Below are 14,563 nucleotides of genomic sequence, written 5' to 3' on the forward strand. Positions count from 1 at the left end.
CATGAATAAAAACTAAAGTGTTGCATTATTCATGAGGATATTTTAGCTTTGATATGGAATGGATTGTCGGAAATTTTGCTTAAATCAGATTTATAACAATAATTTTGCAAATTTTATTAATTACTTTTAATCAGTTTTGATAAATAATTGTTATTCTTTTTGAGGGTGTATCACACTCCTTGTGTATTGGGACAGACAGACGGTGCAGTGGAGTTGTCTATATATCAACACAAGGCAGCATGCTTTGCGGGATGTGTGGAGTTAACAGGACGGCAGGGGCACAGGGACGGGGGCGGGGCTACTATCGTCTCGGCTGGACTTGATTGGCTGTTGCGTCCTAAAGTCTGCTGAGACCTTAAATGCTCTTCTCCGGCTGCACATTGCGATCTCTCTTAAATAACACTTGTCTGGGATGTTAAACAGCTTTAAGTGTCTGATGATTTAGATATAGATATATTATTTGATGTCTGATATTAAGTGTAGAGGCCTTAAGTAAAAGATATAATAAAAATGCATGCATGGGCGGTTTAAATATATTTTTAACACAAAGAAATTGGGTTATGATTGGATTTTAAGCACCATTAATATCTTTAATGTTCCCAAGTCCTACATATGTCACAGCCATGCAGATGGGGTGAGATATTACAGTGGAAATATAGGCTACAGGCTGTGTAAGGTTACTGTTTCCTGACAGCACCTGAATGCGGCACAAAGGGAGTTGGGCGACTCGCGCCGTGACGTTACAGCCGTGGGGGCGTGGCCTGGTGAAATCAGCTGGGAGAAACAACAACACAAAAGGAGTCGGCTCAGAGCAGAAACCAGAGCTGGGAGCTCCAGTGATGTGCTGGTTTCACTGGGAGAAGACTCTGGTTCCACCTCGTTGCAGCTTCACGTCAGCTCTGCAGCAGCCAGGCGAGACGAGCCGAGCCCCGAGGAGCAGGATTTAGAAACCAGCAGGAGGAGACAGCGAGTGGAGGGAGCAGAGGAGGAGGAGGAGGATGTGACAGGGGGCAGAGGTCCTGTGTGCGACCGTTGTGTATGTTGGTAGCCGGCAAAGAACTGCACACACACACACATACAAATACACACGCACACGCACACGCACACGCTGCGACCATCAACCAGCATCACCCCCGGTCTCCGTGCGCCTCCTGTCCGGCTGCAGCGCCCAGCGGAGGGGCATGTGGGTGAACTCCGGACCCGTCGGAAGGTAGGACACCTCCTCCTCCTCCTCCTCCTGCAGGAGTCACATGCTCCCACTCAGCCGTGCACAGGAGCCGCTGCTCCTCCGGCACACAGCCTGCTCCTCCACAGATCTGACATCATCAGCATCACATCACGGTGACCTTATTGTTCCTAATGGCTTTTTAATCTGCTCCCATGCGCGTATAATAGCCCCCCACCCCCCCGGAGGCTCTCATTCCCGTGCCACGTGTATTAAACAGCTGCTTTCTACAGTGGGAGAGAGCTGCTGCTACTGCTTGTTAAACACACATGTGCCGCACGGACACACAACAGATGTGTGTTTGGATTCCTTGTTGCAGAGCAGCGGATGGATGGATGGATGGATGGGTGGATGGGTGGATGGATGGATGGATGGGCTTGGCACATTACGCAAGACTTTATAAAGCGCACCGTTTGGGATGTGGGAGGAGGTTCCACCTTTATTTCACAAAGGTGGACATACTTCTGATCTCACCCTGGTGCTGAACTGGTCCTGCCTTTTATTGACGATTCCCAGTCAATAGAGTCGCTGGATTGTTGAATCGGTTTCTCCTAAAAAAAATCCATGAATGGGCCAGGTGGTTATGAATGACTGCAGGGAGGGAGCCTTTCATTGATGAGTGTAGTGACGCTGCACCAGAGCATTAAGTGGACGCGCATCAGCACTGTGACAATAGATAACGTGCACGAGCTCAGACACACACACACACACATGCACTCCTCTCTCTCTTTCGCCTACAGACACAGACACACAACAGCTGCTCATCTTTGGCTATGACGTCATGAGGATTGTGTGTATGTGTGTGTAGCTGCATGGTTGTGTGCAGAAGCCTTCACCTGCAAACGAGTAAAGACAGAATACTTTTAACTGAAGAGATTTTTCACTCAGGATGTGGTTGTGTGAACAAGTTGGCTCTCCTCTTCTTCCATATTGTGCAATCTTGTTGCTTTGTGCCAGTACATTTTTCTCCTGAAACAATGTCTATTAATGGCAACACTGTGTTTGTGACTCATTCTTTTTGTGGAAATACCAACAGTTCTAAATTGTATTGATTATTTGAACAAGCATTTACTTGTCTAAATGCCTCTTTGACCAGTAGGGCTTTAGCGTTTGGTTTTGAGACCCCCACCACTGTTAATGAATCAGTGCTGCCATTACATACACCTTCAGTTGGATCCAGAACAGAGGGGCTCATTGTCCTGGTTATAGGAGCTTTGCCCAACACTCTGACTGTGTCAACAGCTTTGAGATAACACGGTGCGGCACTGACCCACATGGAGCATTGGGCGGCTGGCTTGATAGTTCTGACCCCTGTAGCAGGCTGTTGAGGGAGGTGCATGATGGGAACAGAGCTCGCAGTTATGTTGGTGTCTTCTTGAGCCTTATGTTACAATATATGCCGTAGAGATTGGGTGAGGAAAAATGATTATGTTATATTTACAAAGGAGATATGTGGCCTGGGATGTCATCCTCCAGACTAAATCAAACCACCTCTGAATCCTTTGGCTCAGTGTCACAGACCCAGTTCTGACCTGGTCACCTATTAACGTCCATCCTGAGTGATCCAATCACAAGTGTTCAGCGCTAAGAAAAGGTCTGAACTCACAAGGATGTGTCCTGTAAGCCTCCTGACATCTGACCACTCAGACCTCATTATTCACAATTGTCATGAATACATTTCAGATAAGAAACACCAAAAAACTAAACTTCAAATTTTCCAAAATGTCTTAGATTTAAATCAAATCAGCATTAAATGATGCAATGGTATTTAAAAGGATCTATGCTAATATGAAGCTGTGTGAACTCAGTACGTAAACCCTAGTGTTTTGTATTTGTAGGTAAAGATTTAACTAGAATTATTTTCTCTATGAGTTATGATGTTCATTGTCAAAACAGAGTGTAATCACAAAGTGTTGTAATGGTCAATGACAAACAGCAAAGGGATTGAAATAATAGTCTGGAAAAGAAAATATTAACAATGGATGAGAAATGGAAGAAAAGTGAATGACGGACGGGTGAGATATTTCAAATCAAAATATTCTGTGCTGGAGGGGATAGTGAAAAGTATAAGTGAGTGAATTGAGAGAACTGAGTTGAGACTGCATGAGAGAAGGAGCAGGTGGAAAAAATATGGACACAGGAGGCGGAGGAGGAAGATGGGGAGGGATAAAGGAAATGAGGGCATCAATATGAGCCTCTCTGTCTTTACAAAGAATTACTGCAGCGGAGGAGAAGAGAAGAGGAGCGTCGTCTCAAGCCGGCTGACACACCGCTCACAAAGACCCCCACCCTCTCCATTTGTTTGAGATAGATGTGTTCATATCACCGTCTGCCATGGGCCGCGCATTAACACCAGTGCCATCTGCAGTGGCTGAGGCAAGTCGGTGCAGGCGTGCATGTGTGTGTGTGTGTGTGTGTCTGCATGTCAGAGTCGGTGTGTGCTGCTGTCAGTCGTCCAGGGAGCCAAGCAGAGGCTACAGACCAGGTTATGTAACCAGTCTGTGCCAGCTGCGCCCGTGGCTGTCAATGTTTCAAAAACACACTTTGGACAAAAAAATGTGTGCAGACATGATCGCACACGCACACCCACAGTTCTCTTCCAACAATTACACACGGACACTTTGGCCTCATGCAGCCAGGCCTGATAGTGTAAACCCTGTAGCCAATGCGTGAGTGTTCAAGTGTCGGGCCATGCGACGTGGTCCACGTGGGCGGTTGGTTATTGGGGTAATTTTATTTATTTTCGCGAGGAGGGGTGGAGGGAGCTGAGAGGCAGGTGGCTTCATCGTGACATTAGGTTGAACTCTAGTGCCAATGAAGAGGGCATAAAAATAAAAAGAGGTGGATGAGGGCTATGGAGGGTTTTTGGGAAGCTGCCAGTGGATCGCTGAAGGTTTTACATAACAGAGAGGGGGAGACAGCAGGGGGGAGGAAACTGGGTGTGGGAGGGATGTCTGGTGAATTCTGCACATTGTTATTGAGAAAAGTGTAAGGTCAGAGATTGATGTATGCATGATATTGACTGTGTGCAGTGAGGGGAAAAAAGCTTGAAGCCATCTCCTGATGAAACTCCCCCCCCCCCCGGCCTTGAAGCAAAGCCACAGCGAGACTCACGCACAGTTCAAATTATGCATGAGTTTCTTTGTCTGGCTGCTCCTCCTGCAACGAGCACGCACGTGCACGCGCACACACGCTGACTCAGCCCGTGACTTTCCAGGGTAAAGCAGAAGGTCGCTGTTTGTGTGTTCAGTGGGCGTTTGGGTTTCTGTCACAGTGTTCATATCACCGTGGTCCTCTCTGCACACTTCAATGTGTCACTAGAGTCAGGAATACGTGCACATTTCCACTGTTACATTCCAACGCTTCTTCGTCTTTGCAGCCTCCTCTGCAGCTTTGTTGGGAAGATGACACTGACCGGCAGATGAAGTCTAGACGTCTGAGTACAGTTCACTGGAGGTCGTTGTCTAAAAATGAAACCTGAGCCGTGCAGCTTCTCTTTCCGCTCGTCTGAGCCTCTCTGCTCGGCTCTCACGGTCCCCGGCCTCTGTTCATCCCCCTCAGTCTTGCAATTAAAAATAATCACCCGAGTTTGTGAAAGCTTGTGAAGTTTAAATATAATCCCAAGAGCAGGTGCATATCTGTGAAGTGCAGTGGTGTGCGAGTACATAATTGTGTTACGTGTGTTGACCGACGCATGAACAGAATCTGCACTTGGAGCCCAGTGCTGTGCGTGAGATGGAGGATGATATCTGGGGGGCTGGTTGTTCTTGATCCCCCTGAGAAACTGTCCGCGCCACCACCGCCGCCAAGGCCAACTCATGATTACATCACTGCTTGCATCACTCCATGCCTCACAGCCTGGCCCTAAGCTTATTTCCACGTGCACTAGCACATGCACGCTCACGTGCACACATCACACATTCCCATAAGTCAGTTGCACAGGATCTATAACTTCACTCTGGTCTCTGCTCTGTCTAACTGTCCATCCTGGAGAACCACACATTTGACGGTGGAGAGGAGTGTCAGCAGGAATCCCGGTTCCCCTGAGCAGCTTGGGTTATTGCTGGTCGTGCCCTTTTGATCCCCATGGCTGATTGGTTCTAATGCCGGGCCGACAGTCGCCCTCTTTCTCTCTAATACTCTAATAACTCCACCCTGCCTTGTCCCTCGTGCAATCCCTTTTACTTATCTGCTGTTGCTTTGGAAACGATGGGAATTAAAAACTACTACATGTCCTCTCATAGCTTATGTCAGTTTCACATGTCCTTTCCCACATATTATACCTGTGCAGCTTTCAACCTAGGCCCTTCTTTCCTCTTTTTCTTCAGAGGACTTCTGCTTTGGCAGCTGCAACGAGCATCAGGCTGTGTTTTACTGCTTCTCCTATCTCCTCTCTATCTGCAGTACGTGTATCAAGAGGTGTTGCAGCCAGACAGGTGGCAGAGAATATTTCTCTGACTCCATATGGACCATTCATTCAGGAAACCTCTTTTACAGACCGATCTCAGGAAGCATCCCTGAGCTGCGCTTCCTGGCCGACAAAGTCCTTTGACAAGAAACCAGGAAACATTAAGGTGTGTTTTTGTTGTTGCTGACAAGAGGAATCAACCGGGCCTCTTGGGATGGTTCTGTGCCGCAGCAGTAGAGCTATGAACAGGTCTGAGGTGAGCGAGGATTGCGGAGATCGGGTACACATACGGCTCATGTGTCTGATGAATAGATGCCATTTTTAGCCGGCGTTGTGTGTCTGTCAGCGGCGGACGGGAGCGCCGCACCGGAATCCACGTCAATGGAATAACAAGTGAAGGGCCTTTATGAATGTTTCAGACGCTCTATTTCTGGCACCTTGGGTCGGCTCTTTGAGCAAGGACGGGTGGACTCATTAACTGACTACAGGTCTAACTGTGTGCCTGTGTGGGCTGGTTATGCAACGGAGCAGCATCGTCCTGTAATGTTCTAAAAAAAAAAAAGGGTTACAACATGTGTTTTGACATGTCAGAAATGCTTGTAAGCAGTTTATGGAAAGGGGATTCTGATAAGCCTTTTACAATGATGTGTGGTTTTAAAAGAGGAAGTCAGTTGAGCTGCGTTCATAACCACCTCCCTCCTGTGCCGGGGTTAAGCCTGTAGCTGACAGGTGATCAAACACACAACCGTCCATTTGTTTCATGGTGCAAATCTATAATAAATATATTTATCCCCAGTGCACTTGCCCTAAAAGGTTTATTACAAATGGCTTCATGATATCAGGGATATCAAATGACTGGATTACACTGGAGGTGCGAACTGTTTTTACTGAGCTGGATAAATCCTCTTTTTCTCATCATGCACCTGCACCATGCAATAACATGGAGATAAAACTAAAGCTCTTCTCATGTTAATCCTTAGGGCAATTTAAGTTTTTATTTTGCAAATTGCACTGTATCTTTCTTTTGGGGATTTCTTGGTGGCTTTATTTTCTGTTCTCTGCTAGATTGTAAATGAGGTCTCAATATATTCCCAAGATAAAATGAAGGCTTAATGAATGGATGAATGAAAACATTTTAATATCTGTTTTATCTGAAGCTAAGACGCTATCATCACGTCAAAAAGGAGAACAGACTTGACAGTGAGCTCAAGGGGAGTCTCTCTTTGTCTCTCTCTCTCTCTCTCACTCTGTGTGTGTGTTGTTACAGAAATAGCGCTGCGGTCCCTCTGTTCCTCACCCTGTGAACCATGTGTTCTATTGAAGAGTTTGGCAGGGACCCCTGAACACTGGTCATTATGGCCACAGCTTAAGCTTATAGACTTATACAAGCTTCCCAAACCTGGACGGGGCAACCGTTAAAAACCCACTGTGCCTGATGCCCGTTACTTTCGCTGTTGCAGTCCCATTCCTCCCGGGACACCTAATCAATGTGATTTTCATTTCCAAAGCCTATTGAATTAACCTCCATCCTTTCTTTCTGTGTCTCCTGAATTCTCCAGGGCCCTCTCCATGGATATAGACACAGATTATGAGCGGCCCAATGTGGAAACCATTAAATGTGTGGTGGTCGGGGATAACGCAGTAGGCAAGACCAGGCTAATCTGTGCCCGGGCCTGCAATGCCACCCTCACACAGTATCAGCTGCTCGCCACCCACGTGCCAACCGTCTGGGCCATCGACCAGTACCGTGTGTGCCAGGAGGTGGGCACACGCATGCACATGCACACGCAGGCAAACAGAGGGTGGAAAGAGCCACATATAGACAAATTTGGGTACAGTGTTAAAAGTGGTACTGAGGATAATTAGTTTAATGTGCATTTGTAACATCGGTAAAATCACCACTGTTCAGGCCCATGAAAGAAAAACTACTTTATTACTTGTTGACCATGAGGATAGAGTTTTTAAATTGTTTCATTAAGCTCAGTGATTGCATAGTCCTTCAATTCCACCAAAAACACAAACACCATAATGAAAGATGAGACTTTTGATGACTTGATGACATTGGTGTGTGTGTGTGTGTGTGTGTGTGTGTGTGTGTGTGTGTGTGTGTGTGTGTGTGTGTGTGTGTGTGTGTGTGTGTGTGTGTGTGTGTGTGTGTGTGTGTGTGTGTGTGTGTGTGTGTGTGTGTGTGTTGCAGGTGTTAGAGAGATCTCGTGATATAGTGGATGAGGTCAGTGTGTCCCTGAGGCTGTGGGACACATTCGGGGATCATCACAAAGACAGACGATTCGCCTATGGCAGGTGAGCAGACGCACATGCACACGCGCACACACACACACACATACACGCACACACACACACATTTAGACTGTCCAACTGCCAGAACCTAGTTACTGACCCAGTAACACAGGTGCTGCCTGTTTAACTACCTTGCAACACACATTGTTTTCACAAGTGGTTCAGCTAAGATATTTTTTTTGTCTTGGCTGTTTAACTTGTAAAGCACTGACACAACTTCCTCGGGCTGATATGTAAAACAACACGTTGTCGCCCAATTCAAAAGAATCTAAAGTGAAAGGAATACTGGGTCCTGACATTTTCTTGAATATTCCTTTTGAATATCAAGGATATAACAAATTCTGCTGCATTTTCCTTACAGCAAAACAACACTGGTGCTGGTCTTACTGCCAAAAGCACTCAAATCAAGTTGTCTCTCCAAGTTGACGTCATCAGTGTCTTCTGCGTGTCTTTTTCATCCTGAGATATTTCTTTGTGTTTTAACAGTTTCTGGTCGATCGCATGTTAGAAACGTCATTAACACGCTGGTCACTGTGAATTTCAGAATATTTTCCAGCTGTATTCTCACACAAGCTTACTCTGACATTTTCCAGGCATTTTACCAGGGAGCTGGCAGGAAAGGTTTTGTAAAATACCCGTAACAACTAAATAAGACATTTGCAATTTGACACAAAGCCCGAGGAAAATGTCCGGAGTTCAGTGCATGTCCGAAAGCCGCTTAATTTACGATGAGAATGTAACTAATCCATCACACCCACATCAACACACCCGCAGAACGTTTACCTTCCCAGATTATTTTATTTCTTGGTGCAGTGCAGCTGCCAAGCGTTTCAGCCGACCTCTGCCCTCAGGCTGTTACACACTTCCTCCACCAAACATGATTGGATCATCGCTCTATCCTCTTACGCCCCATCCCTCTATCAAAGCTGATGTATTGGCATGAATGCAAAAGCGGTTACATAGCAAAATCAGGACATGCCTATTCAAACGGCAGAGACCAAACATGGTCATGTGACAGGAGGACAGAAACGTAATGATACATCACATCATTAAATAATTACTGTAAACAGAGAGTTTATTATTAATATATACAATTATGTGAATGCATTGTGTTTAGTTTTCCATTTAAAAAAGTTGCGATTTTTCCTTGTCATACTAAGCATCATACTCAAATCTTTCATCATTGAATGTGTCATGTCATAACTCTGCACCACTACCTCTCACACATGACCCTGCATGAGTTTTTGTGAGGGCGGGCGGAAGCACACATGTTGCCACGTCATCTTATTGCAAGTGTATCTACGTGACAGACCGTGCGTTTGTGCTTTTGTCAGTTGTGTGTGGTTTTGTTTGTGTTCTTTCATTCTCTCAGTGTCTGTACTGTAAATGTGTGTTTTTAGCATGTGCGTGCGTGCATGTCCTGTATGCTCCGTCAGGCTGCAGTCAGCTGATAGAGACACGGTGCCAGCTCAGCGGTTTTCTGCCTGCCTGCCTCTCTGGCATCTGCAAGTCCAGGCATCGACCTCCCTTCATTCTCGTCCTCCTGAGACTCTGTTCATCCATTTGTTCTTGCGGGCCTGTTCCTCTCTGCCAGCTTGACCTCAGACTCCTCTCTACCTCACCTGACCTCCCCTCTCACCCATTTCCCTCATTACCCGGTTGTTTGACTGCGTTTCCGCTTCTGTCCCCTTGACACCTTGCTGCTCCTTCACCCTCTCTGCACCTTTTTCACTTTGTAGCCCTTTTGTTGATATCAAAACTCAAAACATCACATTGTCAGACAATACCCAGAATGTCACATGCTTTGTTAATAGAGGAACTTTACGGTTTAAGAAACACTCCCAGCCCCGACACTGCAAACTTCACCTGAGCCAACCTCAAGTTCCTTTTTTAACCGTCAGCGTTGCACCTTTAGTGATGCATTATCAACTGTTATAGTGCTGTGACAAAGTTAATGACTGATGAGAGGCTGTGTGAGTCACACTGGTCCCTGCATGACACCTATTCAATGATTGATTACACCAGACTACAGACAATAGACAGCTGTTTATTTGGGTCATTAATGTTGTGTTTGTTATTTATTCCATAATACAAAATACAATCCCCAACCTTTACTCCTATCATGTGGAGGAACCTCATTGACTTGATGTATTCCCTAGCCCAGTGGTTCTTAACCTTATTGGAGGTACTGAACCCTGCAAGCTTCATCAGTGCATTCACCGAACCCTTCGTAATTGGAAAAATAAAATATGATTTCTTCAAAACATAGGTATATAATTTGTTAGTGCACAAAATTAACCATGCAACAGTTGCACACAAAATCAATGTGTTCAAAGAACAAAACCAACCATAAAAACCAACAAAAACATAACTCAATGACTATTTACTGCAAATCAATGTGACTTTTGCTGTTGCCTTTCAGATACAAGTTCAGGAATGCGCGGCTTCACCTTATGCAAGTGCCACTTTCATATCATTTTCGCAACAAAGTCTGTTCCTATTCTTAATTTTCATGTCTACTATCGAAAAGGATTGCTCGCACAAATACGTTGTAACAAACAGTGTGAGTATCTCAAGGACTTTCTTAGCAATAAGGGGGTGTGGTACGATTTGGTGACACCAAAACGTTGAGAGCGGTGTTGTTCTGAAGAATTGCTGTTGAAGCTGGCTCTGCTGAATGACGTACAATCACAACAGCCACAAGTCGACTACTGAGCGCACCAAGCAGCACAGATATCAAAGATAAGCAATGTGGCGTGATCAGCTGCAACCAGTTTTGAGTGTGACGTCAGGAGTAATACGAGTAGCCTGAATTTCTTTTGTGTTACTAAGCAACAAAATGTTTGCAATCTGACACGGCGGAGAAAAATTGTGTGTTACCAAATTGTGGGCAGCCAATTTTTTGACGGCCGACAAAAATGGCCCGACATTGCTAGTGTGAACCGGGCTATACTGTGTGTGTTTTGACCCCTGCTGAACCCCTGAGAGTGACTCACCGAACCCCTGGGGTTCGATCGAACCCAGGTTAAGAACCACTGCCCTAGCCCCCTACCACAACCGTAATCAACACAACTAAATACCACCCTAACCCTTATCCTAACCTTAACCTAACCTAAGCTTGATACTGTACCAGTGCACACACACACAAACACACACACACACACACACACACACACACACACACAAATCTCTAATCAACCACTCACAGTGTTGGAACTACGTTTTGCAGAGGTAACAATTTAACAGGTAACAGGCGTATCAGTGTTTATTCTTCACTTCAAACCGAAAGCAAATTTCCTATTCACTATATTTGTTTAACAATTTACATAATGTTTTAAAGTTACTTGTTCAGACAGGTTCACTTGTCCTTTACACCACACTCATGCCGAGCTCAACGAGTGAAATGAGACTGCTTTGAGTCAAACTGTTATATAGTGTAACTTATTTATTAATGCAAATGCTCATGATATCAAGCAACCCATCGTGTCTTCACTGATCACATTGTGTCCCAGCTCTCTCCATTGTCGACATCTGCCTTCTTTGTAGGTTTCCATTGCAAACAGAACAACGGACACATTATACAGCATCCTGTGCATCTGGGTCGACCTGCAGGTTGAACCTGGAGGCAGCTCTGCAGCGTAAAGCAGCAGCAGTGCTTCCTTAGGTTCAAGTGTTGTAATGTTTACCTGCACACTCAAACTTTCCAAACAGCTGCGTCTGACAGTGTGGTCGGACACGTTCAAACGCATTCAAGGTTTCTCATTTCCTTTGCTGTGCTGGAAGCCTTTGATAAAACGCATCTTCTCCAGTCTCAACATTTGTGGCAAGTACATACAATGCTCTGCTACTAAAAGCTGCACCGGCCATTATGGCAGCGAGGCTTAAGTTTAACCACGAGAGCAAAGGCATGTACACATAACATGACCTGAAATAGACTAAGTAATGGTAATGATCCTTTGACAAAGTGCTAATGGAAATTCCTGTGTTTGTGTGTGTGTGTGTGTGTGTGTGTGTGTGTGTGTGTGTGTGTGTGTGTGTGTGTGTGTGTGTGTGTGTGTGTGTGTGTGTGTGTGTGTGTGTGTGTGTGTGTGTGTGTGTGTGTGTGTGTGTGTGTGTGTGTGATGTAATGCTTTGCTGGTGTATATTATGGCCCTGGGGCATTTGAGCTTTTGAGAGATTACATTAGTGAAAGTAAAGATTGCCTATGCTGCCCATATCCACACTGTAGAAATATCCTTTGTAGCAAGTCCATTGTAGAGCTGTAAGTAGTTCAGCTACATTGTCTTAGGTACTTTTTACTCTATGTTTTTTGAGTTGTTTTACATTACCCGTACTCTGTTGTTGTATTTGTGCAAAGTTGGGTCAAACTTAAAGAAAGGTTAAATACTATAAACTAATATAGATATATTACAGTGCAGTCTGCTCTGCTGCTTTGTCTGCTCAGTAAATATCCCATGTTAGCTGTAGCACAGGTATTTTAGCTCAAAGGGAATAAGAGTAGTGTTAAAGTTATGTCTAATGCTGCGCTTAAGTTCAAGATTCCTTTTAGTATCTCACATCTTATAAATAAATATACATCAGAGTACCTGCAGGATATCAGTAATGGTTAATATTGCGTTGAAGTAACTTGGGTCAAAAGTTGTGCATAAGAAGTAGATAACCTAGAGATTGTAGATTTGTATCCTGTCAGCAGCTTTATAACACCAGATGATTTGTGTTACTGAGCTCTATCAGACATTACCCAGAAACACACATGTCCCAACATGCCCAGCTGTCATCTGCTTGCTGAAACACATCGGTTGAGGAAATTAATTTGTGTGTGTGTGTATATCCCGATCTATTGTTAGCCTCCTCTTTGTGGTCAGCGTGGCCTTGGAGGGCTTAGGGAGATTTACATAAGAGACAGAGAGCGATGGGCAACACAGATCAGCAGCCCAGAGGCCCAGACTCATACATAGATGCACACTGAACACCCTCATCCACACATGCGTCCTGCGACCCACCTCATAGATTTTTCAAAGGCACCATCCAGAATCCGACAATACAAGTTTCCTCCATACGCACATCATTTATGTTTAAACATAAGCTGACATCTCTATCCTCTTTACTCCATCAAATATCACCTGCCATCTTTCTGCTGCTCATGACAAAATAATTCAATTCTCCTCTGACATCTTTTTTCCATCTCATTTGTGATTAGTTGTATCTACATGAGATGAGGAATTTTTCGTCTCCTCCGTTTCCTGTAGGTCCGATGTGGTGGTGCTTTGCTTCTCTCTGGCCAATCCCAACTCCCTGCGCCATGTCCGCACCATGTGGTTCCCGGAGATCAAGCACTTCTGTCCCCGGACTCCCATCATCCTGGTCGGCTGCCAGCTGGATCTGCGCTACGCCGACCTGGAAGCAGTTAACCGTGCACGACGGCCCCTTGCCAAGTGAGACACCAGATTCATTTGCATAGAATCCGCCGCGTTGGTGGATTTTTTACCTGTGGGGTTTGTTCTGTTAATCAGCGATCAATAACAACAGCAGAGCAGTAATTGAATCACCACAGATGAGACATTGACAAGTTTTTGATGATGTTGTTTTATTGATTCACTAAAGTGTAGGTTAAAGTTGATCAAATGAACACTAAGATGCAGACAATACCACCTTGCGTGTATTTGACTTGTTAATCGGAAAACTGTCATCATTAATAGCATTATCTCTTCCTTACTTGCAGACCAATCAAACCTACAGATATCCTTCCTCCTGAGAGAGGCCACGAGGTTGCAAAGGAGCTTGGGATACCCTACTTCGAGACCAGCATTGTTGCCCAGTTTGGAGTGAAAGATGTTTTCGACAATGCCATCCGAGCCGCCCTGATCTCCCGTCGTCACCTGCAGTTCTGGAAGTCCCACCTGAAAAGGGTCCAGAGGCCCCTCCTCCAGGCGCCCTTCCTGCCTCCTCGCCCTCCACGCCCAATCGTGGGCATCCCGGACCCCCCTCCCACAGACGGCGAGGGGCCTGATTCTCTTTTCTGCCAGCCACTGTGCACAGATGTCCTTTTCCTCCTGCAGGCCGGCACCACTCGCGTCTTTGCACACAAAGTCTATCTGGCAACTTCCTGCTCCAAGTTTTACGACCTTTTCACCCTGGATCTCGGCGGAGCGTGCGTGGCACCGCAGGGAGAGGAGCAGGAGAGCAAGGAAAACCTGGAGGGCGGGGAGGAGGATGAGCAGAGCAGGAGAGGAGCCAAGGAGCTCGCCGGGCGCACTAAGAGCCTGGACATTGATAAAGACGGGGCTGATGGAGGAGTGCGGGGCCTGAATCGACCCCAGCTGCTCCAGCAGGGCTCTTTGAGGACTTCCCAGAGCGATAATGCACTCCCGTCCCGAGCCCAGTACTCACTGGGAGCTCTGGGAACTGGCCGAGCACTTTCAGGTTGGGGGAGAGGGTTCCTGAGCGTGTGTCTGGAGCATGTCGATGATCCAATGACTGGCCAACCACGACTTGTGACTGTGGTAGCCATGGATGCTCTTATACAAGAAGAGCCATTCAAGGTGATGGACTTATGAGCAACAAGATTAAAAAAATATTCTGTTGTGTGTCGTAGAAAAGTTCTTCCTCATTCCTACAGACTAGTTCTTCAT

At 45.8% G+C, this 14,563-nt stretch overlaps 1 protein-coding gene across 8 annotated transcripts in view; it reads left to right on the top strand.

Annotated features, from left to right (window-relative positions):
- rhobtb4 (Rho related BTB domain containing 4) overlaps window positions 1-14,563 on the top strand; it is a 38,931-nt gene that overhangs the window by 15,302 nt on the left and 9,066 nt on the right. For 6 of the 8 annotated variants that reach the window (XM_061072220.1, XM_061072219.1, XM_061072218.1 and 3 more), the window contains 4 exons: window positions 7,193-7,394; window positions 7,831-7,934; window positions 13,181-13,366; window positions 13,654-14,473. In XM_061072220.1, coding sequence (XP_060928203.1) covers window positions 7,203-7,394; window positions 7,831-7,934; window positions 13,181-13,366; window positions 13,654-14,473 — 1,302 coding nt within the window. In that variant the 5' untranslated portion in view covers window positions 7,193-7,202. The other 2 variants (XM_061072217.1, XM_061072225.1) reach the window with 2 other exon arrangements.

This window comes from Limanda limanda, chromosome 5 (assembly GCF_963576545.1).
Source record: "Limanda limanda chromosome 5, fLimLim1.1, whole genome shotgun sequence".
Lineage (NCBI taxonomy): Eukaryota > Metazoa > Chordata > Actinopteri > Pleuronectiformes > Pleuronectidae > Limanda > Limanda limanda.